The 22,626-nt window shown below is 48.8% G+C and overlaps 1 protein-coding gene across 3 annotated transcripts in view; it reads right to left on the bottom strand.

The window, feature by feature from the left end:
* Eef2k (eukaryotic elongation factor 2 kinase) overlaps positions 1 to 22,626 on the bottom strand; it is a 60,670-nt gene that overhangs the window by 17,518 nt on the left and 20,526 nt on the right. For 2 of the 3 annotated variants that reach the window (XM_006980326.4, XM_042282912.2), the window contains exons 3-11: positions 11,907 to 12,007; positions 8,875 to 8,935; positions 5,586 to 5,623; positions 5,059 to 5,230; positions 4,762 to 4,911; positions 3,822 to 3,954; positions 3,433 to 3,560; positions 2,704 to 2,905; positions 1,046 to 1,113 (exon numbers count right to left, since the gene is read on the bottom strand). In XM_006980326.4, coding sequence (XP_006980388.1) covers positions 1,046 to 1,113; positions 2,704 to 2,905; positions 3,433 to 3,560; positions 3,822 to 3,954; positions 4,762 to 4,911; positions 5,059 to 5,230; positions 5,586 to 5,623; positions 8,875 to 8,935; positions 11,907 to 12,007 — 1,053 coding nt within the window. Of the gene's footprint in view, positions 1 to 1,045; positions 1,114 to 2,703; positions 2,906 to 3,432; positions 3,561 to 3,821; positions 3,955 to 4,761; positions 4,912 to 5,058; positions 5,231 to 5,585; positions 5,624 to 8,874; positions 8,936 to 11,906; positions 12,008 to 22,626 lie in introns of those variants that run through there. The other variant, XM_015998863.3, reaches the window with a different exon arrangement.

Here is a 22,626-nt window from a genome sequence, read left to right as displayed (position 1 = left end):
AAAGCAGTGGCAAAGAACGCAGGCCCTGGAACCGGATGCCTGGACACAACCTCTGGCTTTGATACTCGCCAGTCAAGACCTGGGCAATTGCTCAACTTATCCGAGCTTTAGTTTCCTTGGCTGTGGCATCCATTCTAGCACCTGCATTGAAGGACTGTTATAGTTTGGTACAAAATGCACCCCCAAACGTTCCCAGCTAGTTGTACTGTTGAGAGGTGAATGTATCGTGAGACTGCTAACCTCACCCGTGGTAACCCAGTGATGAGTTCATAGCTGAATGGGGCACTAGGATGTGGGGCCTAGTTAGAGGAAGCAGGTCACCGGAGCACACCTTTGAATACCTTTTATCCCTCTGGTTTCTTTGCTGCCCCTGTTTGCTGGCCACCGTGAGGCGAGCAACTTCCGCCACACCCTTCTGCCCTTGTGTTCAGCTTCATCACACAGCACTAAAGAAGCCAATTAACATAGGGCCGAAGCCAGGAAACGGGGTGAGATAAGTCTTTCCTCATTTACTTAGATTGTCTCTGTTTCCGTTTTGAGACAGGGGCTCATGTAACCCAGGCTGGCCTTAAACTCACTATGTCACCAAGGATGACCTGGAACTTATGATCCTTCTGCCTCCACAAGTGCTGGGGTTACAGGTGTACACCGCCATATCCCGTTTCTGTAGTCCTGGGGGTTGAACTCAGGGCTTCATGCGTTCTAGGCAAGTACTCTCTCTACCAACTAAGCACATCCTCAGCCCCCATCTAGTTCTAGAATAAAATCTGCTGTAAAGGGAATAAGAAAAATCTATCTCATACATCTTGAGAACTAAGGGAGAAGTAAATCAAAGCTCTTTAAAATACCAGCTGGCCAAGATGATGGTTCCAAACAGCAGCCCAAAACTTGAACCTGGGGGGCAATCTGAGAGATGCTCAAAGCAGACCTGGATGGGGCTGCCTCCATCAACCTAAAGCCTGGAGATGGCAGCCGGAGCATCCCTACAGCCCTCTCCCACACACCCCCCGGGGACGGCAGCGGAGCCTCCCCCCTCTCCACTCACCCGGTGATTGTCCATGCGGTCGTGGTCTCTAGGGCCCATGTTATCGAGGTCACCAAACACTGGCCAATCTGAGCAGGGACAAGCAAAGGTGATGTAGGACACGCCTGAGAGTCGCATGTAGCCTGCCTGCCTACAGCACATGGCATCTGCACCAAACCTCACTGTGCAGCCCAACTCCTGGCAATCCTCCTGCCTCAGCCTCCCAAGTGCTGGGGTTACAGGTGTGCACCACCATGTCTAGCATTTTACTTAAACTTTTTATTTATTTATTTTTGTTGTTTTGTTGTTTTATTGTTTTGAGACAGGGTTTCTCTATGTAACCTTGGCTGTCCTGGGACTTGCTCTATAGACCAGGCTGGCCTCGAACTCGCAGAGATCCGCCTGCCTCTGCCTCCCCAGTGCTGGGATTAAAGGTATGCGCCACTACTGCCCAGCTACTTTTAATTTTTAAAGAGAAGCACCACATAGGAAAAAGGTATTATTGCCCCTAAAGAGCTACAGTTCTTTCTCAGCTCCTTCCAAGCCCACCACTTGACAGCCATGGGATCTGTGTTTCTGTCACGTGCATAGATAGATGTACATGCAATGTGGGGAGTAGCACATCAGCTCTAAACAAAGTGCAGATATGATGGAAGAGAAGCCATGGTCATGTGGGGCCCAAAGTGTGCGTCACAACCTGGCTTTCGAGCCAACTGTCTGTCTCCCGTCCTAGGCAAGCTGCAGTCTGACCCATCTGGCCAACCTTTTTGCTGTTGTTTCAGACAGGAGCTCATGTAACCCTGGCTGTTGCGGAACTCACTCTGTAGACCAGGCTAGTCTTGAACCCACAGAGATCTACCTGCCTCAGTCTCCCGAGGGCTGGAATAAGCAGGTGGCCACCATACTCAGCAGGCTGACATTGTTATTAAGTCTGTTACAATGCAGGCTGGGGAAATCTCAATGGTAGAGAACAGGCCAAGCAAGAGTGAGGGCCCTGTGTTCAACCCCAGCCCGTACCCACGTACCCACAGTTCATAAAAACAGCTTTTACACTTTTAAATAGCTTTTTAATATTTTTAAAAAGTATTTTATGGCACGTGCCTCTATCCAGGGGGCCATCTTCCAGCCTCAGCTTCGTCCCTTTGACTTATTGCTATTAACATGTTTCCTAATGCAGAATGACTCAGATTCGACCATGATGGGCCAGTAGATTTTATTTGTTAGTACTTTACTTTTTACAAAGGTTGTGTTATGGGAGGTGTGGCTGTTCTGTTTTAGTTTTTGAGAGACTTTACTAGGTAGCGCTGGCTGGCCTGGAACTTGCTATGTAAATCAGGCTGGCCCCAAACTCAAGAGATTCCCCTGCCTCTGTCTCAGTCACGGGCTGGTACCACCATAACTGGCTTACTCGCAGTCTGTGCCCTGTGCTTGTAATGACGTGGAGATGGAATGTTCTCTCCTGCGTTCTGTCAGATGCCGGCTTCCCTAGCTTCACAAACCACACTGGGGTGGGTTGTCTCCTTGTCTGCCACAGAGACGGTTTTCATGTACTGGGTGGCTGCATCTTGGGAGTTTGTCCTCTGCACTCACCAGTAGAGCCATTTTCTACCATGAATGAAACCTGTCTGGCTCTGCTCTACCTGGTGCCTGCCCCTGTGGTCACAACCCCCAGGACTTACGGAGGTGGTCCAGTTTCTGGCTGTGAGGTGTGGCTGAAGAGGGGGAGGAAGGCAGAGAGTCAAAGGTCACGTCGCTCATGTTCTCATCCCCAGAGTTCTCTGAAAGGTGAAGGCGCAAGGGGGGTCGGCTGCCAGGGAGCGTCCTTATGCAGGGGCTCCCACACTTCTCCTCTGTCCCCCTCAAGATGGTCTTGGCTGATTGCTGGGGACATCAATGGGAATATTCATGTCATGAAAGCACTCTGTAGAGAATGGAGGGTTCCTCTGGACCCCGAAACCTTTCCACCCATGGCTTTTATACATGCCTAAGAGAGAATCTTATTGAAAAAGCAGTTCAGGATTAACCCCATGGTGTCCAAGAAGGGGTATGTGGATGGAGCTCAAAGGGGCTACTAGCCTGTGTTTCCTAAAGCGCTGGCCTTGCTCCATGACACCCAGAGGTCAAAACTGTTTTTTGCCAATAGACACCTGACTTGGTTCTTGCGAGAAGAGTGAGCTGGCTGGTTCCACTGTACACACTTGGCAGGCCCAGAGGGCCAGGTCTAGTCACTCATTTGTTAGTGCACATGGGGACACACACTTCCTGTCACTTCTCTTTCTGCCTCTTTTCCTCACTCTGGTCACAAACGGGCCAGAGCCAAGACAACGCCATCCCACAGGACGCAGTGCCTGCCTTCGTGGTGGCAGAATGGCGGGCCCCGTTGGAGTGAATTGCCACTGAGTACTCACCAACAGCTTGGTGCTCTGGTTCACCACAGCCTGCTCCCGTGGCGAGAGGTCAAAGGGCACAAGGCCCATGCTCTTGCAAATCCGGTTGCAGGCATGAGAATAGAAGAAGAGAGCCATTCCCCGGACACCTGCAGGCAGAACAGGGGTGTCTGGTGTCTTACTTTTGCTTAGTGACAAAGGACACGGGGGACATGGAAATGTGGCCAGAACAGGCAGGAAAAAAAATGCTGAACTGGAGGGGTGGGAGATCAGACAAACCAAGTTCCCACCCCCATAACCTCAAGGGAGGCCCAACAGTGTCTCAGGGTGTTCCCCTTGGATGGAGAAAGAGCTAACAGATTTTAGGGGAGCATGGTCTCCGTGGACCTGGGCTGGCTCTCCCCACTTACCGAGGTTCCCATCTCCAAAGTCAGTGCCTTTCTCAGTGTGGATCTGTGGGTCAGTGTAAAGGTCGCCCACACCCTGGATGTCCACCACAATCAGCTGGTGACCAGAACGCTCAAATGTGAAGTGGCTGAAGGCCTGTGTAGGGGACAGGAAGAGAAGGCAGTTGTAACAGACCAGATTGTGGACTAGGCAGATGCCGGCCTGCTGCTGTGCCGCAGGCTGTAATACTCGGGTCCGCCCTGGTGAGGGCGTTCTCTGCAAGAAGAGTTTTATAGAGTAAAAGACAGAAGAAGGATCTGCTCAACTCTGCAAAGACCTCAGGATTACAGGTTTATGGCCATCTTAGGGCTGCTGAAAGAAACCAGCACAGGGTGGCAGGTATGTTGCTTTAAAAAAAAATCTTGGGGGATGACTTGCTGGTTAAACCACTTGCCATGCAAACATGAGGACCGGAACCTGGATCCCCAGAACTTGGGTAAATGTTGGGTGCAGATGGAGGTCTACCCTTAGGTCCAGCTTTAGACGGTGGAGATGGGATCCTCAGAGCAAGCTGACCACAAAGACTAGCCAGATCAGTGAGCTCTGGGTTTGACTGAGAGACCCTGAATCAAAGAACAAGGTAGAAGAGTGATCGAGGATGATCCCCAACATCATATGGCACACCCACAGGTGCACACACATGCAGACACACACGACACATGTACACGGCAGGCAAACACATGGAAAGGGGCGGGGCAGTCTTTTTTAGGGGCTGGGGATACTGTTGTGTGGTAGGGCAGGTGCCTAGCATGTTGGAGCCCTGGGTTCACTCATGTTCCAATGGATGTGAGGAGCCTCTGAGGATGTGAGACCCCACCCACAGGGATCTCCCCGTCTAGGGTTGAGCCTTCCCCAGGGGATGGAGGATGGAAGTGTGAGCGGAGAGCAAGCCCAGGGCCTCACCTGTGGTGTTAGTCGGAGGTTGTCATCACGGACAAAGCCCGAGTTGGAGTTATACTTGATGTACTTGCCCTCAATGTAGTGCTCCAGGTGGAAGAGGGGCTGGCCTGGCCTGTCCTTTAGCTCAATGATGCACATCTGCATGATATCCACCTGGGGGAAGAGCAGGGAGCAGGGTCAGGTGGGAGGACTGCGCTGGGAGCACACTGCCCACCTGGGCACAGACCAGCACCCCGAGTTTCACCATCACCCTCGTAGCCAGCCAGCGGTGCAGGAGGGAGACAGGCGGGGCTCACGCACCTGCTTGGGGGGCTTGTGCCGATTGTACTCCTCCCCCCAGAGCTTGGCCTCCATCTGGAGTTGGACGTCCTCAAAGTACACGCTCCTGTCCACCGGCTCGAGGTAGCGTTTTGCCACGTAGTTGGAGGCCCCCTTCCATTGCTGGGCATGTAAAAAGTTGGAAAGTTTCTTCCTGGGGAAGAAAGACCAGGGGGAGCCTGTCTAGAACTCAGCAGTTCACCGCAGACACAACCTTGAGATCTCGGAATAACTAGGCCCTGTCTGACATGGTGGAGGAAGAACAGGATATAGGGGTAGAGGAAAGGCAACATCCCCACCCCTCCAGAAGGGCTGAGGACCAGTGTCCGGGCCTCCCATCCCATTCTCTATGCTCCAGAGCCCTACCACCGGGCCAGTGTGGGGTCCAACAGACACCGGATGGAGAACTTGGGCAACATGGAGGCCCAGAGCACTTGTCTCCAGCCTTTGGTTGGAAATTACCACTACCCACGCCCCAGTCTTAGCTTGTCCCAGGCCAAGTCACTTACGTCCTGAAGCACTCCCTCATTGCTCCGCGGCCGAAGGGCTGAAAGACAGGCAGAGTCATCAGTGCCCACACCCCGTGACCCCCACTGTCACTGCCTACCCAGCAAGGTGTCCCGCACATGACCTCAATCCTAACAACCCTAGGCTGTCCCTCCTGAGCCTCAGTACCAAAGCCAGACAGGCCTTTCAGCCTGGAGACTGCTGGGGTGAGGAGGACCCCTGATCCATCATCTCAACCCCACGGAAGAACCCACCGTGCTGGGGAGGGGCAGTGCATGACAAAGGGTGATTTTTTCAGTCCTTGCTTTTCCTCTCTGCTTCCCGGCCACCATCGGGTGAACAGGCCTCATCTGCCATGCGCTTCTGCTGGAATGTAATGAGCCTACACAGGTCCTAAGCATCAGGGCCAACAGACCATGAACTGAAAGTTCTGAAACCATGAGCCAGGCGTGGTGACTCTCGCCTTTGATCCTAGCACTCAGGAGGCAGAGGCAGGCAGACCTCTGAATTCAAGTCCAGCCTGGTCTACAAAGCAAATTCCAGGACAGCCAGGGCTAGATAGAGAAACCCTGTCAAAAAAAAAAAAAAAGAAAACAAAAAACCCCAACAACAAAATGATTGTATAGAGAATTGTGTCCCAGGTATGAAAAGCTGAATAATGCTATCTCAAAATAATGCTATTTCAAAACAGACGGAAAAAAAAAAATGGCTCAGCAGTTAAGAACTCTTTCTGCCTTGCAGAGGACCTGAGTTCAGCTCCCAGCATCCATGTTACGCAGCTCAACCAACCACCTATAACTCTAGCTCCAGGGCCCTCCTCTGGCCTCTGGGGGGCACTGTGCATGGGGGGGGGGCCGCACACACACACACACACACACACACACACACACACACACACACACACACACACTTAAAAATATGAAGAAACAGAAAGAAGGAAAACAGTAAGAACGGAGAGAAGGGAGGAGAGGGGCAGGCTACCTCAGGGACCACTAGTAACCTGCCACACAAAGCGCCAGGTCTAGTCATTCAACGAAGTGCTTACTCAGCAAAGAAAAAAATGGAAACTGTTGAGGCCAGAGAGATGGCTCAAGGGTTAAGGGCACTGGCTGTTCTTCCGGAGGACCTGGGTTCGACTCCCAGCACTCACACAGCAAGCAGCTCACAACTGTCTGTGATTCCAATTCCAAGAGACCCAAAACACTAATGCACATAAAATAAATTTTTTTTAAAAATTATTTTAAGCTGGGCGGTGGTGGCGCACGCCTTTAGTCCCAGCACTCGGGAGGCAGAGCCAGGTGGATCTCTGTGAGTTCGAGGCCAGCCTGGGCTACAAAGCGAGTCCCAGGAAAGGCGCAAAGCTACACAGAGAAACCCTGTCTCGAAAAACCAAAAAAAAAAAAAAAAAAAAAAAAAAATTATTTTAAAAAATGGAAAATGTTGAGTAAAAGAAACCACACTCAAAAGGTGCAATGACAGAAGAAATGAAAATCTTAGGACAGGGTTTGGGACAGTGTTGAGCCTTGGTGCGTGAGTAGTGACTGAGAGAAGCCTGTGGGGACACTGGTTATGTTCTGCTTCTCTGGGCGCTGTGCCAGTGTGTCTGCCTTGGGGACGGGACACTCATCAAGATGTATGCTTTGCTTGCTTCTTGGTGTGGGGATGGAACCCAGCACCTCCCACTTGCCGAGGACTTAGACACCAATGAGGAACAGCTTCTTCCCTGTTTCTCCTGCGAGTGTGTTACATTCTAAGAGGTCCCCTCACTGAGCAGGAAGAGCCCCCTTTTTCCAGTCCTGCTTTCTTTTTTCTTTGCAGGAGGCTGGTTGCAGCCACTGAATGTATTTAGTAGCTTGAACAAACAAACAAACAAAAACAAAAAACCAGGGTAGTGCCATGCAATCAGTCCATTGGCAGTGACCCACTGAGACGTCTTCATGACATCTTTGTATATGAAGGGCCTAAAGCTGAGCTGTCTGCATTACAGAAAGTGAGCAGGGGGGGGGGTCCCAAAAGTTCTGGTGATGGAGGAATGGGGTGACCAGGGAGGGTAAAAATGTTCCGAAACAGCTCCTCAGCTAGGGCTGGGTCTTCCTGGGCCATCCTCAGTCCATGCTGGGATTTGGGTTGGCTTGATCTGGAGTAGGACGTGTGAAGGTGTGAGCATGCCTCAGGGATTCGACCCCTGGTGGGCAGTCCATGCTCCAGCGTGTGGCTCCATGAATATAATAGAGTGAGTTCTATGGATTTAAACAGAGTATATGAAGGTGTGTGGGGGGTGGTGGTGATAACATGGGGGAATAGTGGGCTGATCAGAACACAGATGTGCATATATGAACTTCTAAAACCATAAATTTTAAAGCGGGAGGAAGTTCTGGAAATGAGTGGTGATTGTTAAACAGCTGAAGGCCATTGAATTGCATGTGTTTCCCTTTCTTTTTGCAGTGCCGGGGGTGGATACCAAGGTCCTGTGCATGCTAGGCAAGCATGCTCCCACTGACCTGCAGCCCAAGCCTGAACCGTGTAAGTGAAGTGAGCAGTGTGTGTGGCATGTGAGCTACATGCTAATGAAGGAGTATTTAAAAACACAGAATGTTGGCTGGGGAGGCGGCTCTGAGTAAAATGCCTGGAGCACGACATAGGGAGCATCCAGGAAACCCCACGATGAAGAGAGAACCAAATGCCACAGGCTGTCCCCTGACCTCCACATGTGCACGGCAGCACACATGCCCTCACGCACGCACGCATGCCCTCACATACAAATAAAAAAATTAATAAGAATTAAAAAATATAATATAGTGCCAGGGGATGGCTCAGAAAGTTGAAGTGCTTTGACACTTAGCCTGAAAAATGAACTCGACCCCTGGGATCCGTATGAAGAAAAGAAAGAAAACAAGTTGTCCTCTGACCTCAACACACACACACACACACACACACACACACACACACACACACACACACACACACTAAATAAAATACAATTGAAAAAAATATGTGAATGATAACACAGGAAAAACCCCAAAGATAAAAATTAAAGTGGGTTCACAGTATGCATGCAGGAAACTGAGGCAGGAACTTGGGAGTTTGAGACCAGCCACAGCGAGTTTGATACTACTTAGCCTGGTCTGCAAAGGACAGCTCTGTCTGTCTGTTTCTCTCACATGCACACACAATAAATAAATGAAAATAAAAAACAAAATTAAAGATAGCAGGAATGGGAGGAGGGCACTGAAATGGCTTGGGAAAGTCCCTACCAGGCCCTGTCCCCTCGCAGCTCAGGTTTCTGCTTACCTGAGATGCCATCTTGATCAGAACCTCGTCTTTCAGCCATTCCCCGGTGACAGCGTTGTACCTACAGAGATCAGACCCACCTAGAGCATCCTGGTCCTGCCCCTCACTAGCTCAAACACTCCTGGGCTCTCTATGGGCCTCAGGACCCAGTCTGCTCTGCACCTGGGCTAACAGGCTTGCTGAGTCTTGGGGGTGGGCTGTGGACACCTTCCTCCCTCTCTCCCAGGCTCTACCCGTGACCTCAGGGGGACTTGCCTTTCCTCAGACACACTTATTCCCTCTGTGTGGTGTTGCCAAGACCAGCACTCGCTGCCGGGCTCTTGCCTGGCTTGCTCTGATCTTTCATCAGGCCATAACTCCACAAAACAGGCCCATGTCTGTCTTGCTTACCACAGGGCCTAGTGTGTGTAGATGCTTAATAAACACGCGCTGGATGGATGACTGAAGATATAAATATCCTCATAACTGATCTATATAACTGTTAGGTCTCAGACAGTCCAACAAGCAGTCCACATACCCTATAGGACTATAGGAGGGTCTCTGAACATGTGGACTGCCCGAGACCTAACAGTAACAAACAGCAGGTCCCGGAGATGGCGGGAGGCAGCAGTATCTCAATTTTGCCAAGCACTTGGGCCTGGAGCAGCCCCCACAGGTAGATACAGCTCCCAAGGGGTAAGGACTGTCACAGTACAAGTAGGGGGCAGGGGAAGAGTCACCTCCGAGGCAAGATAAGGAAGAGTGTGGAGGAAGCACGGAGGAAATGATAGAGGGAAGATGAGAAAGAAACAGAGGGGGACTGAATAAGAGATGAACACGTGAGACAGGCGGAGAGAGATGTGGAGAGATGAAGAGAGACGCGGCAGGAAAGACGACGAAGAGTAATGGACAACAAAGGAAGAAGAGGGGTGGAAGGGGGAGGGGTGGTTCCAGAATACCCCCATCGTCACTCTCCCAGGAATTCTCTTCCCAGAGCACATCTGGCAGCCTCCGGCCTGGTGGAGTTCCAACCTCAGTGAGTCACTATAGCAGGGACCAACCCTTATCTCTGGCCAGGGGCCTCCTGGTTCAGAACACCTAGACCTGGGCAAACAGGTTTGTCAGAACTGGCAACCTGAGCAAGAGGAACAAGCAGGACACCTCCCTAGGCTCAGAGGAGGAGGAGGAGGAGGAGGAGAAGGAGGGCTCTCCCAGGCTGCCAATCTGCCTGCAGCCAGTGGAGGCAAGCACCATGTTCTACACAGTCTACAGAGAGAGGGAGGCCACAGACGTACCACTCCCTTACCTCCACTCTGAGAGACACCCAGAAGCTGGGGAAGGGGGTCAGTGTGCAACCTTGAAAGGTCCTGCTTGCTGCTCACAACCACTGATGCCATAAAGGGAAGAGTCAGTCAGAACCGGTGGTGACATAGACCTGTAACCCCAGCTCTTTCAAAGGTGAGGCAGAAGAATAGCCAGGTTGGAGGTCTGCCTGGGCTATATAGTAAGTTCAAAGTCAGCCTAGGCCAACTTGAGGGGACCTATCTTAAAAATGAAATGAAGGCTGGGAACGGGGGCTCACAGGCAGAACACCTGTCTAGTATATAGAAAGCCCTAGGTTCAATCCCCAGTAACAAGTAAGTAAATGCAGGAATGATTCAATGCCTAGTGCATCTAAAGCTCATGGAGTTCATGATATGCTGGGTTCTTTTTTTTTTCCCCCTTTGGTTTTTCTGAGACAGGGTTTCTCTGTGTAGCTTTGGAGCCTGTCCTAGATCTTGCTCTGTAGACCAGGCTGGCCTCAAACTCACAGAGATCCGCCTGCCTCTGCCTCCCAGATGCCGGGATTAAAGGCGTGCGCCACCGCCGCCCGGCAATGCTGGGTTCTTAAACAGATGGTTTCATTTCATTTTTGCAGAGACCCTTAGATGGCGACAATTACTATGCCAGTTTTACAGAAACTTAGCTCAGAGGTGAGGTCTCTCTCCTGCCTGAGCATCAGGATTCAAACTCAGGCATGTGTAAAGCAGAATCTAGCTCTCAACCACCCTGGAAACAGTTCAGATGGACAGGAAACCTGTCCTAAACAGAGGGCCAGCTTGTACCAAGGCTTAAAAAAATCTTAAAAAGCTACGGCCAGAGAAAGAAGCATCAGGTTTAGAAATTTCAGAATGTTTCAGACAGCCATGCTTGGCATACTCTCATTGGCAGCCTGGGTAGCATAAACTCAACCATTTAGTTAGGAAATAAACAGTTCAGCCTGGTCTAAGATACCAGCTGGGCTTCAAGACATAGAACCATAGGGCCCCTCTTTCCCTGGTGATCCTCAGGTCCTGGACATGGTGTCACCAGCTTGCTACCCTAGTGTTCTCGCAGGTAGAAAGAGGTAGGACCTACGTATACCTCATGTACTGGGGTCCACACCATGCTGACCTATCCTAACCCCACCACACTGGGAGGTAGGCTTCCAGCTGAGGAGAGGAGGCCGGGGGGGTGGGGTGGGGGGTGGGGGGTGGGGGGGGTGGGGGGGGGGAGGGGCGGGCTCTGCAGCCATCTCCGTGAAGGACAGGAGCAGAAATGATGGAAGAGGACAGAGTGTGCTAGCCAAAGAAAAATGTCACTGCCAGTGACCATGCATTAAAACCTGCCGAGCTGTCTTGATGCTGTCCACCTTTCCTGGTATTTGCAAGGACAAGCATTGGGAGGATGGTGTCGCACGTCAGAAGGAACCTGGGTCCCTGGGCTGCCCTGACCAGCTGCTCAACTCTCAACCACCTTCAAATGGAGGATCAAGGCACCTTTGCTGCACAAAATGCTCCCCCTTCCTTATCCAAAACATCTAGGACGAAAAGTTTCCATGCTGCAGATTGTTTCCAACTAGGAATGCTAATACAGACTTAACTGGTTGGGCCTCTCTGACAACCCCACCGGCTGTAGAAAATCTGAAACTGGGGCATTGTATCAGTTCTTTTTCTTTAACCAGAAGCAGGACCCACGATGCTCCACCCCCACCCCACAAGGACCGCTCAAAGCCCCTGGGACACACTGCTGACCTGTGCCGAGTAGCATGTTCTGTGGCGATGTCTTCCAGATGGAACTCGGCCCAGGGGTCAGGCATGTGCTTGGCCTTCTCAATCGCGTGCTTCCAGGCTTCCTGCAGAGAGCAAAGGGAGTGTTAGGCCCAGGCCAGGGGCAGCCAGCCGCCTCCTCCCCAGTTAGATCCCCCGGGGAGGACCACAGCATCCCAAAGAAAGGATTCCCATCCGCTGTCCTCCCAACAACAGTCCCGGAGGGACCCAGTGTGTTCTCATGGGCTCAGCCTACAGATAGAAGTCTCCGACATGCTAATTATACAATTCTTCACTTGCTGTCAAAAAGCTGAAAGTGAAAATAAGACTTGCTGAGGGCTGGAGAGATGGCTCAGCAGTTAAGAGCATGCACTGTACTTGCAGAGGACCTGAGTTTGGTTTGATGAGCAGCCATGTTACACAGCTCACAGCTGAATATAACTCCAGCTCACGGGATCTGTTATCCTCTTCCAGCCTTCTCAGGTATCAAAGCCTGTGTGCATGTACATGTGCACACGCATGCGCACACACACCAAGTTTTCTTTTGTCTTTTTTTTTTTTTTTTTTTTAATAAAATAAGATTGCTGGGCAGGCAAACTTCTGTGAGTTTGGGGCCAGCCTGGTCATCATAGTTCTAGGATAGTCAGAGCTGCAAAGCGAGACTGTCTCAAGAAAATAAAAAACTATTATATTATATAGCTCAGTGATAGAGTGCTTGCCTAGTATACACAAGGCCCTAGGTTTGCCCCCCAGAAAATGCTCCTTTCTCCCATTCAAACAAGTGTTTGAATTCCTGATTTCCAGGTCTGATTTCCTGACATGGCACCGCTATAAATACTTTGTATAAAAGGCACCTGCTAGAAAGCTATCATGGGGGGAGGGGAGCCAACAACAAAACCCCCATTCCTTAACTCCCCCAGCAGCTCCTGCATCCAGGAATCAACCTCACAGAAAGATGACTAAACTCACTCTCCCACTAATTCGAGATGCATCCTGTCATCTGGGAAAATGAACCCAATCTAAGCGCTATGGCAAGGACTGCTTAAACAAGTTCTTAGTATCTTCGTGAGGAAGGCTAAGAAGCTAGGCACAGTGGTGCACACCTGTAGTCCCAGCCCCGGGAAGCTGAGGCAGGTGGATTGCCGTGAGTTTGAGGTCAGCCTGGGTTACATAGAAAGTGCCAGAGTGGACAGGGCTACATAGAGCTGGCTCAAAACATGGAAGAATGAGGAGGAGGATGAAGAGGAGGAGGATGAAGAGGAGGAGAAGGAAGAAAGGCTGTTAAATGGCTGTATAGTATGTGCTACAGTCTGAGTATGTCCCTCAAGCCTCATGTGTTGGAAACTCAATCCCCGAACTCCCATGCAGATGGTATTTAGAGACGGGATCCTTGAGAGCAGACCAGGGGTAGAGGAGGCCAGGGAGATAGAGCCCCCTGCCAGCCCCATGAAGGCATCAGTGGCTTTATGAGAAGAGGAACAGACCAGGGTTAATATAGTCACTGTATCTCATCATGTGACTCCCTCTACCATGTTATGACTCAGCAGGGTAAGGCTCTTGCCAGATGCCAGAAGATGCCAGATAGGCTCTTGGATGTCCCAGGAGCCAATCTTAAACTTCTATTTAAAAAGAATTTTTCAATTAATTAATTGTCCCCTCCCCCCTTTTTTCCTTTTTGAGTCAGGGTTTCATAGTATAGTCCTGGCTGTTCTAGAATTCACTCTGTAGACCCAGCTGGCCTCAGACTCACAAAGATCCTCCTGCCTGTGCCTCCCGAGTGCTGGGATTAGAGGTGTGTGCCAAGACACCCATCCAGCAGCTATTCTTTATAAACCATCATAGTTGTTTTGTTACAGCAACAGAAAACAGACTGACTTAGCAGCTTCCCATTTGAACTTTCCTCAGTCGTTTTATTGCTTTGGGGATATCAAAGCAGAATCTCCCCTCCCTTTTCAAACCAATATCCTCAGTCCACAGTGCACTGAATCTTCACTACCCTTTTGCTCTCTTCCTAAGAAACTCAAATCTTTGCCCCAAAGGAACTTAAATCTTTGCTCTAGGATCACCAAGACCCAAACTCCCTTCCAGGCCCCATGGAGCTACCCCTATGGGGTAGATAATAGTTGGGGTCTGGGCATCATCTGGGTGATAAGGGCCAGAAGGAGCTCTGAAACAGGGAAGGGGCAGTCAAGGGACAGCAATTTCAGATGGCCTTTGCCACCATCGGTATCCCCAGTGCTCCAGCCGTCCTTGGAAGAAGTCCAGCTTCCCAGGCCTCAGCAGAGCTAGCTGCACAGTGCCCACCCTCCGAGCATGGACCCCTCACTGGGATCCTGTTAAAAATAGAAGTCATCAGGGAAAGGAGCTGAGACTTCACAGCACACACACACACACACACACACACACACACGGCCAGAGCTCTCTTGAAAGAGGCTTTCCGACCTCTGCAAAGCCCATATATATATATATATATATATATATATATATTTTCCCTTTCTGGTCTAGAAGCTAATTTAAGATTAATGAAATTACTTGGCAAATACAGAAAAGGCCGCATCAGCCACTGTCCACGCATGCCTTCAGTGAGTTCTATTCGATGCCTTTTTAAAAACATGCTCGGAATCACACAGAAAACACATTACATCCTTTTGGGGGAGCAGATCCCTGGGACTTCATGCTTTATTTAGTGGTCCTAACCACCCCCCCCCCCACTCCAAAAGGACCGTCTGCTTCACATGAAAACTACAAGCACTACAGAATTCTGAATGAGAAAGCGGAGTCCTCCCAACAGCCTTTCGTGGGCTGACGCTTGCTGAAGACATTCAGCAGGTTTCCTCTCTGCCTTTGTTAAAGGTGTGCATCAAGGATTCCGCCTCTGTTCGGAATCCTGCTTTCCGCACTTAACACTCACTCTTAGACGGTCTCCCTCCCGGCTTGTGTGTGCAGACTGCATCCTTCCCAGGCCTCCCTCCTGGCTTGTGTGTGCAGACTGCATCCTTCCCAGCGCGTGGGATACGGACTGTGTAGGTGTACCCTACACATCTGCCCCCAGGAGACCGTACTTGGATGCCTTCCAGTACGTCCCAGTACAAACAGTGCTGACGCTAGCATCTTTATCTCTGTAACTCTGCATACTCGTGCAAGATCTCAGGAGGAGAGAGTTTTGTTTGTTTTCAATGTAATTGCTGGACCAGATTTAAAGTCTGGGGGCCTGGGAAACAGGTCAGTGTGGCAGAGTGCTCAGCCCGGGGGTCCAAGCCTCAGCAGTGAAACAAAAAAAAATTAGAAATTGCCCCAAAATGTTCTTGTAAGTTACACTCCAAGCAGCAGTAAATATGTCACTCAAGTTTTAATGGGAGATTATGTCAAGGGAGTGTAAAATGTACACGTTTGCAACAGTACAGAGCAATGCACTATGTGAGTTTACTACTACAGAACTGGCTTGCACTCATCTTTTCCCCTCTTATGAATGACTCCCCGGCAGATGTGCTGACACCCAAAATAGTTCCTGAATTCCAATCCCTGTATTTTAAAAGGCACATCACTGTCCCCGCTTATATTCCAGCAGCTGGGAATGGCTCATCTGTCTGTCTGGAGAAGCGGAGGCTGCCTGTCCTTCTGAGCATGTCTCTACCTGTGGAGACATGGTTCTCTGGCTATGTCTGTCGTGAATGAGGGACGACTCCACCACTACCTACACCACCACCACCAGGGCCTGTCCCACTCAGGGGGTGGATTATCCACAGAAGTCATCTGGCTAGACTCAGGAGCACCAACTAAAACCGTAGTTAAAGGGTTGGAGCGGTGGCTAACCGGTACACTGGTTGCCTGAAACACATGAGGTCCCAGGTTCCATCCCCAACACCACTAAAAACAAAACCAAACAACAAACAAGGAAGACAGTACTTTACAGGTGAGGGTGTGGTGTTGGGGGGAGGGTAGATGACAAAAATGACCATTCCCAAACTCAGGAATTACTCCACACCTCACCAGCCACAGGTGGCTTAATGCAACTGACTTGTTTCTAAGGTGGCGGTCTCACTACAGAAAACTGGCCCCAAGCTCTCTATCCTCCAGCCTCAGCCTCTCAAATGCTGGGATTATGGGCGTTCACCACCATACATAGCTGCAACTGACTTTTTCTTTTTTAAAGCACAGTATTAAAAAGTCAAGTATTAGGCCGGGGTGATAGCTTGGCAGGACCTACTAATGACTATTCTTCCTACCTCCGACTCTGACAACCTGAGTTCGACCCCTGGGACCCACCTGGTAGGAGGAGAGAAACAGCTTCCTCAAGCTGACAAACTGTCTTCTCACTTCCACACATGTGCTCGGTACACACAAAATAAATAAATAAAAATTAATTCTTAAAAAGGTCTGCTGGGTAGTGATGGCACAGGCCAGTCTGGTCTACAGAGCGATTTCCAGGGTGGCCAGGGCTACACAGAGAAACCCTGTTTTGAAAAACAAAACAAAAAGGAAACCCTGTCTTGAAAAACCCAAAAGATAGGTAGATAGATAGATAGATAGATAGATAGATAGATAGATAGATAGATAGATAGATAGATAGATAAAGTTCTAGCACTGGCATCTGGGTCCCTTGATCCTGGTCCTATCACTGCTGGCTCTGTGGAAAATGCATGCTTGCTTTTGTTGACAAATAAGGATCAAGATTTTGGGGATTGGTGCCCAGTGTTTCTCGTGGCCCCTATACCCAGGATAGATGCTCCCACTAGAAAGTAGCTCTTTGAGATGGCAATGCACATCAGGGTGACCCTGCCTGAGCTCACTGTCACTGCTGTGATACTTTCACCATCTGGGCAAGAAAACTATCTGCATATGTTTTACAATGAGATCATACTCCAGGATTGCATGTGTAGTCAGTCTGTGTGTGTGTGTGTGTGTGTGTGTGTGTGTGTGTGTGTGTGTGTGTGTGTGTTGCTGGAGATTGAACCTAGGGTCTCATGCATGCTAGGCAAGCATCCTACCATTAATCTATATTCTCAGCCCTGAAAGTGTAAACCAAAGTCAGCAAACAAAAAGCACTATTGTAAACGAGTCTGTTGATGCTGTAGAGATGAACTCAGGGCCTCCTCATACATGCTAGCACATGCTCTACCACTGAGTGACACTCCCAGCAGTCAGATGATCCCTAAGCCTCTACCAGCTCTAACTGTCTCTAGTTCAAATGATTTTAAATCTCAACTGCTGAGTAGGCAAGTTAATTCTGCAGCTGCTAAAAGTTTGTCATAAATAAGAGGAAGGAGCCAGGAACAGTGGCATGAGGATGTAGCTCTAACCCCTCCACAGGAGGCCCGAGTTTAAAGCCAGCTAGCAACATGGCAAGACCTTGTCTCCAAAAAGGAACAGAGAGGCTCAGTGGTTAAGAGCACTGCCTGCTCTTCCAGAGGTCTTGGGTTCACCTCTCGGCACCCATACGGCAGCTCACAATCATTTAAAACTCCAGTTCCAATGTTCTTAGTTGACCTCTGCAGGCATGGCATGGTCATGGTGCACAGATATACAACAGGCAAAACACCCATACACATAAATAAACATAAATCTTTTTTAAAAGGGGGCCGGGGAATAGAGAGCTGAGGTGAGATGGGTCAGTGGGTGAAGGTACCTGACACCACAGCTGACAATATAGACTCAGTCTCTGGGACCCACAGTGTAGAAGGGAAACAGAGTCCCACAAGTTACCCTCTTTTACTTATGCATGATGACAGAACACCCAAGCCCACACACATACACACACAGAGCACACCCAAGCCCACACACACACATACACACAGAGCACACACACATACACACACAGAGCACACCCAAGCCCACACATACACACACAGAGCACACCCAAGCCCACACACATACACACACAGAGCACCCAAGCCTGTATGCATACATACACAAATAAGCTAAAAAGGGAATAGGGAGGCTTGAGTCTTCTAAGAATACAAAATAAAAGGAAATAAACAGAATTTCAACAATGCGAACACATTTCCTGGGCGGTGCAGGGACGGTACTAGAAGAACATGCAGTGTCTTCAAGGCCCTTGGCACAAGTGACAACCGTGTTGGGTTTTTTGTTTGTGTTTTAGTTTGGGTTTTGAGACAGGGTCTTATGTAATCCAGGCTAGCCTCAAACCTGATATAGCCCAGGATGACCCTAAATTTCTGGCCATCCTGCCTCCCCAAGTGCTGGGATTACAGGTGTATACCACCACTGTAAACTTGGTTTATTCAGGACTTCATATGTGCTAGGCCTTTTGAGCTATAGCTACAACTCTTGTTTTAACATTATTATTATTATTATTATTATTATTATTATTATTTCCATGATCATAGCAAGTCTAGCCTTTTGTTAAGCATCCAGGGACCAACCGAGCCCTTTGATCAGTTTGATCAGTTGCTAGTTATAAATGTTCTGTGCCCCTGTTGTTCTGGAGATTCCAAGAAACATAACTCTTGAGTTAGCCCAGGCTCTCCTTCCTGGAGGAAACAGAGGGCTCACACCAGACTCCACAGGAAAATGCAAAAAGCAGGGAGAAGGAAGGATCACAGCCAAGCGAGGATGGGAGGAGACCAACAAGGCTCCGTGGCTCCCTCACATCATGTCACATGCACTTAGCAGCTTTATACATTCATCCACGGAACCCGGCACTCCATGTAGCAGTGAAATACCGGAGACTGTCAAAGCAACCCACAAATCCCAAGAAACTACAATATTAAAATACGGCCATGCAACAGTCCACCACGGAGTGGAAAGGGTGACTTTTTTCCTTCTTCCAGTACTGGGGATCGAACCTAGGGCCTCTCACAATCTAGGGAAGCACTCTGACACTGAACTATATCCCCAGGGGGTCAGAGCTATTAGAGCCATAGACAGAGCGTGGCGGTGGTGGCACACGCCTTTTTTTTAATCCCATAGATCTCTGTGTGTTCAGGGATACAGCCAGCATTGGAGACATATGCCTTTAAGACCTGCGGGGCTGTACATACAGACAGTGACGAGGCAGTCACGTGTTTGGGTTTACAACCAAAGAGAAGGCAGAACAAAATACTATGAAAAGACAGACAGACAGGATATAGCTCTTTTTCGGGAAGCTGGGACACCGCAGGAGGAAGGGTGAGATTTTAGCTCTGAGCTCTGACCTCTCGGCTTTCTCTTTTACATTGGTTCTGTGTTTCTTATTTAATAAGACGGTTGGTTACATCTACAGTATACACCCACACACACATACACACACACACACACACACACACACACACACACACACTTAAAAAGTAAAATAACTGGATGCGGTAGCAGATAGCTTTAATTCCATTACTCAGAAGGCTGTGAGTTCAAGACCAGCTTGGTCTACATAGAGAGCTCATGGCTAGCCAATGCTACAAAGTGAGGTCCTGTCTCAAGATAAATCAATCAAACCAAACACCCCAAAGAAAATCCTGTTTGCAAAGAGTAGCTACAACCGTAACTTTTGGGGTTCAGAGCCCTGGCTTCGAAGAAAGGTAAAGCTGGAAGTAATAAAAATCAAAGCAGTAGCATTTGCTAGGGTGACATAATGCCATGGCCTCTTGGGAGCCCCCCCTCCCCCAGACAGCATCCCACCAGCATCTCACACCATTTGTGAGGATAGAGAGAAAAGTGGAAGAATTCCAGGTTCAGAGAACAAGGAAAAGTTTGGAAGTGTGAGACTTAAACATTAAACACAGTTCCTATGAGACCCGCTTATGCCACTCCTCAGAACGGATCTATGGATACAAAGTGCCTATGGGCCAATGAGATGACTGGTGGGTAAAGGCGTTTGCCATCAGCCTTGATGATCCAAGTTTAATCTTAGCATCTCCCCTCTAACAATTCCTGCAAGTTGTCCTCTGACTTCTATATGCACCGTGTGGCATACAAATAAATAAATGTAATACTTTTTAAGTCTAGAAAAGGCAAACTCACAGAAACAGAAAGTAGATTAGTGGTCTCGAGGGCTGAATAGACCAGAGATATGAGGAAGTGATGCCTGAGAGGTACAGCTTTTGACAAAGCTAGTTATAGAGATGGATGGATAATTTTACGAATATACTAAAAGCCACTGGATTGTACATTTAAATGGGTAAGTTTTATGGTATGTGGCTTACATTTTCATAAAACTGCTAGAAAAAAATGAAAATAAGAGACTGTGGGGGCGGAGTGGGGGAGTCCTTGTCAATAAATACCTCTGCACACTTCACCAAAGCATTTCAGCACATTCACTGATAAAAGTAAGCCCCTACAGCAGGGTTCCAACCTCTTTAAACTCCTCCTGTGTGCCAGACACCAGGTCACCAGATGGCTTCAATTCCTATGCCAGCAGGACTCTTTTTCAACTGGCCAGCAGGCTTTCATCTTGTAGGAGGTCAAAGCTTTTTAGGTTATCTTTTTTTTTTTTATTTTCTTAAATCATTTTAAGATGCTACAGACTGAACCCAGGTCCTCAGTCTTGCTAGGAAAGCACTCTAGCCACTGAGCCAAGCCTGATCAGGCTCATAAGCTTTGTTTTCTGACTGCATTCCCAAAGGACAAAAACAGTTACTTGCCTCTGGCTCACTTCCTATGGTCATGGTCTGAGGCCTGAGGCTGCCAGGGTGGAGCCTCTTAGGCTCAGTAGGCAGGGACACTCGTCTGCCCAGTGAGTCACCACACCCTAGCTGGCCAGTCTCACTCTGTTTCGTTTTAAACCAAGCTGTTAGAACATCGGCAGCATTAACAGCACTTATGCAATTGAAGATGGGATGTGGGAAGCAGGTACCACATACAGCAGGGCAGTTCATTGGTGCCATCGGCCATCCCCACGAAATTTTAAATTCAAGGTTCTGCTCAAGCCACTCCATTACTAGTCAGTACGTTCTCTGGCAAGTGTATCCCTGCATAGGCAAAGCCATATATGTACAAGAAACACTGTCCTCCAGTGAAATGAAACTCAGCCATTAAAGACAACAAACAAATCAATGAAAGATTGTATGTATGCACAAGGCCCTGGGCTTGCTCACAAACAATGAAAAAATAAATATAAAAGCAAATCGCAAAATATAGTGAGTTATAATTGCAGCAATTAACAGTATCACTCTGAGACAGGATCTCCAGGGAGGGAACACAGTCCTGTCACTTCCCAGGCACGTGACCTCATTTCGATTTACCATCTGGCCAGCTGCCATCTGTCTGGGGCTCTATAGGGATCACTGTGTACACTGTACTGAGTAAGACACGTACGGCAGAGCCTGCCTGGACCACAGACAAGCTATGGAAGTTAAGAGTTCATGTTGGCTCCCCAAGGGGTAAGGGAGGACGGCCACCAGAGTGGAAACCAGTTTGTAACATCTCCATGGAAACAAAAGGAAGACAGTCGGGGTGAGAGAACATACCCTGGCCTAAGCAACAGGAGGAGCATGCTCTGTGCTGAGATGGGGGCACATTTTCACCTCTTGACAGTTTAGATTTGTTTTACCTTGTACATACATTAAGTTTAGATTAGGTAGACTATAAAAATGTATTTTTGAAGTTTACATACATGGGAGCTTCGGACACAGCTCAGCAGTTAACTGCACTGGCTGCGCTTGCAATGCACCCATGCTTGCTTCCCAGCAAACACAAGGCAGCTCAAAGCTAACTGCAGTTCTGGGGGATCCGACACCCTCTTCTATCTTCCAAGTGTACCAGGCACCAAAGTGATGTACAGACATATGTGCAGGTAAAACACCCATACACAGGAAAATAAAAAAATAAAGTTTACATGTATAAAATACATTTGTAAACATTGATAGACATACAGTTTGTGAATATATATTTGCATATATATTTGGAGACTGTATATGTATGTATTACCATGCTATTTGCAGTAAGGGGAAAGAAATTCATCGACATTTTTTCTCAAAGGGCTGGGGTTGTTGTTCAACTGGCCTGGGATGTGTAAGTCTCTGGGTTCCAATCCCTGCACTGCAAGAGAAAGAAGTCCTTTCGAAGGGACTGAATAGGGCTGGTGAGAAGGCTTAGGGGGTAGGGTGGTTCTTCTCACGCAAGTGTGATAATTCCTGGATCTCAAAGGAGAGAGAACCAACGGCAGAAAAGCTGTCCTCTGATCTCCATCCAAGTGCCAGGGCACACACATGTCCATACACACATAATAAATGGATAAATAAATGTAAAACTAAGAATAAATAAAACTTTGTAATGGGGGAGGAGAGAGAAAGCTGTAGAAGGGCCCAGGGTGGTGGCACACGCTTGTAGTTCTAGCCCTAGGGAGACAGGAAGATCAGGAGTTCAGGGTCATTCACTAGAGTTTGAGGCCAGCCTGAGCTACGAGAGACTCCCCCTCAAAAAGCCCAAACCAAGCCTGGGCGGTGGTGGCACACACCTTTAATCCCAGCACTTGAGGTGGAGGCAGGCAGATCTCTGAGTTTGAGGCCAGCCTGGTCTACAGAGTGAGTTCCAGGACAGCCAGGACTACATAGGGAAACCCTGTCTGGAAAAAAACAACAAAAATAAAAGCCCAGACCACTGTGGGGAGGTGTGGGGGAGGGGTGGATAGGATATAGTAGGGAAGTAGTGTAAAAATGATCAAAATTCTTGATATGCACAAAATTCTCAAAGAATAAAAAGTTCAAACCCAAATCAAACAAACCAACCAAAAAAATGCAGAACTGTCCAAGGTGTAAGAAAAGAATAGTCA

Source organism: Peromyscus maniculatus, chromosome 1, assembly GCF_049852395.1.
Source record: "Peromyscus maniculatus bairdii isolate BWxNUB_F1_BW_parent chromosome 1, HU_Pman_BW_mat_3.1, whole genome shotgun sequence".
NCBI lineage: Eukaryota > Metazoa > Chordata > Mammalia > Rodentia > Cricetidae > Peromyscus > Peromyscus maniculatus.
This window is presented reverse-complemented; position numbering and strand designations above follow the sequence as displayed.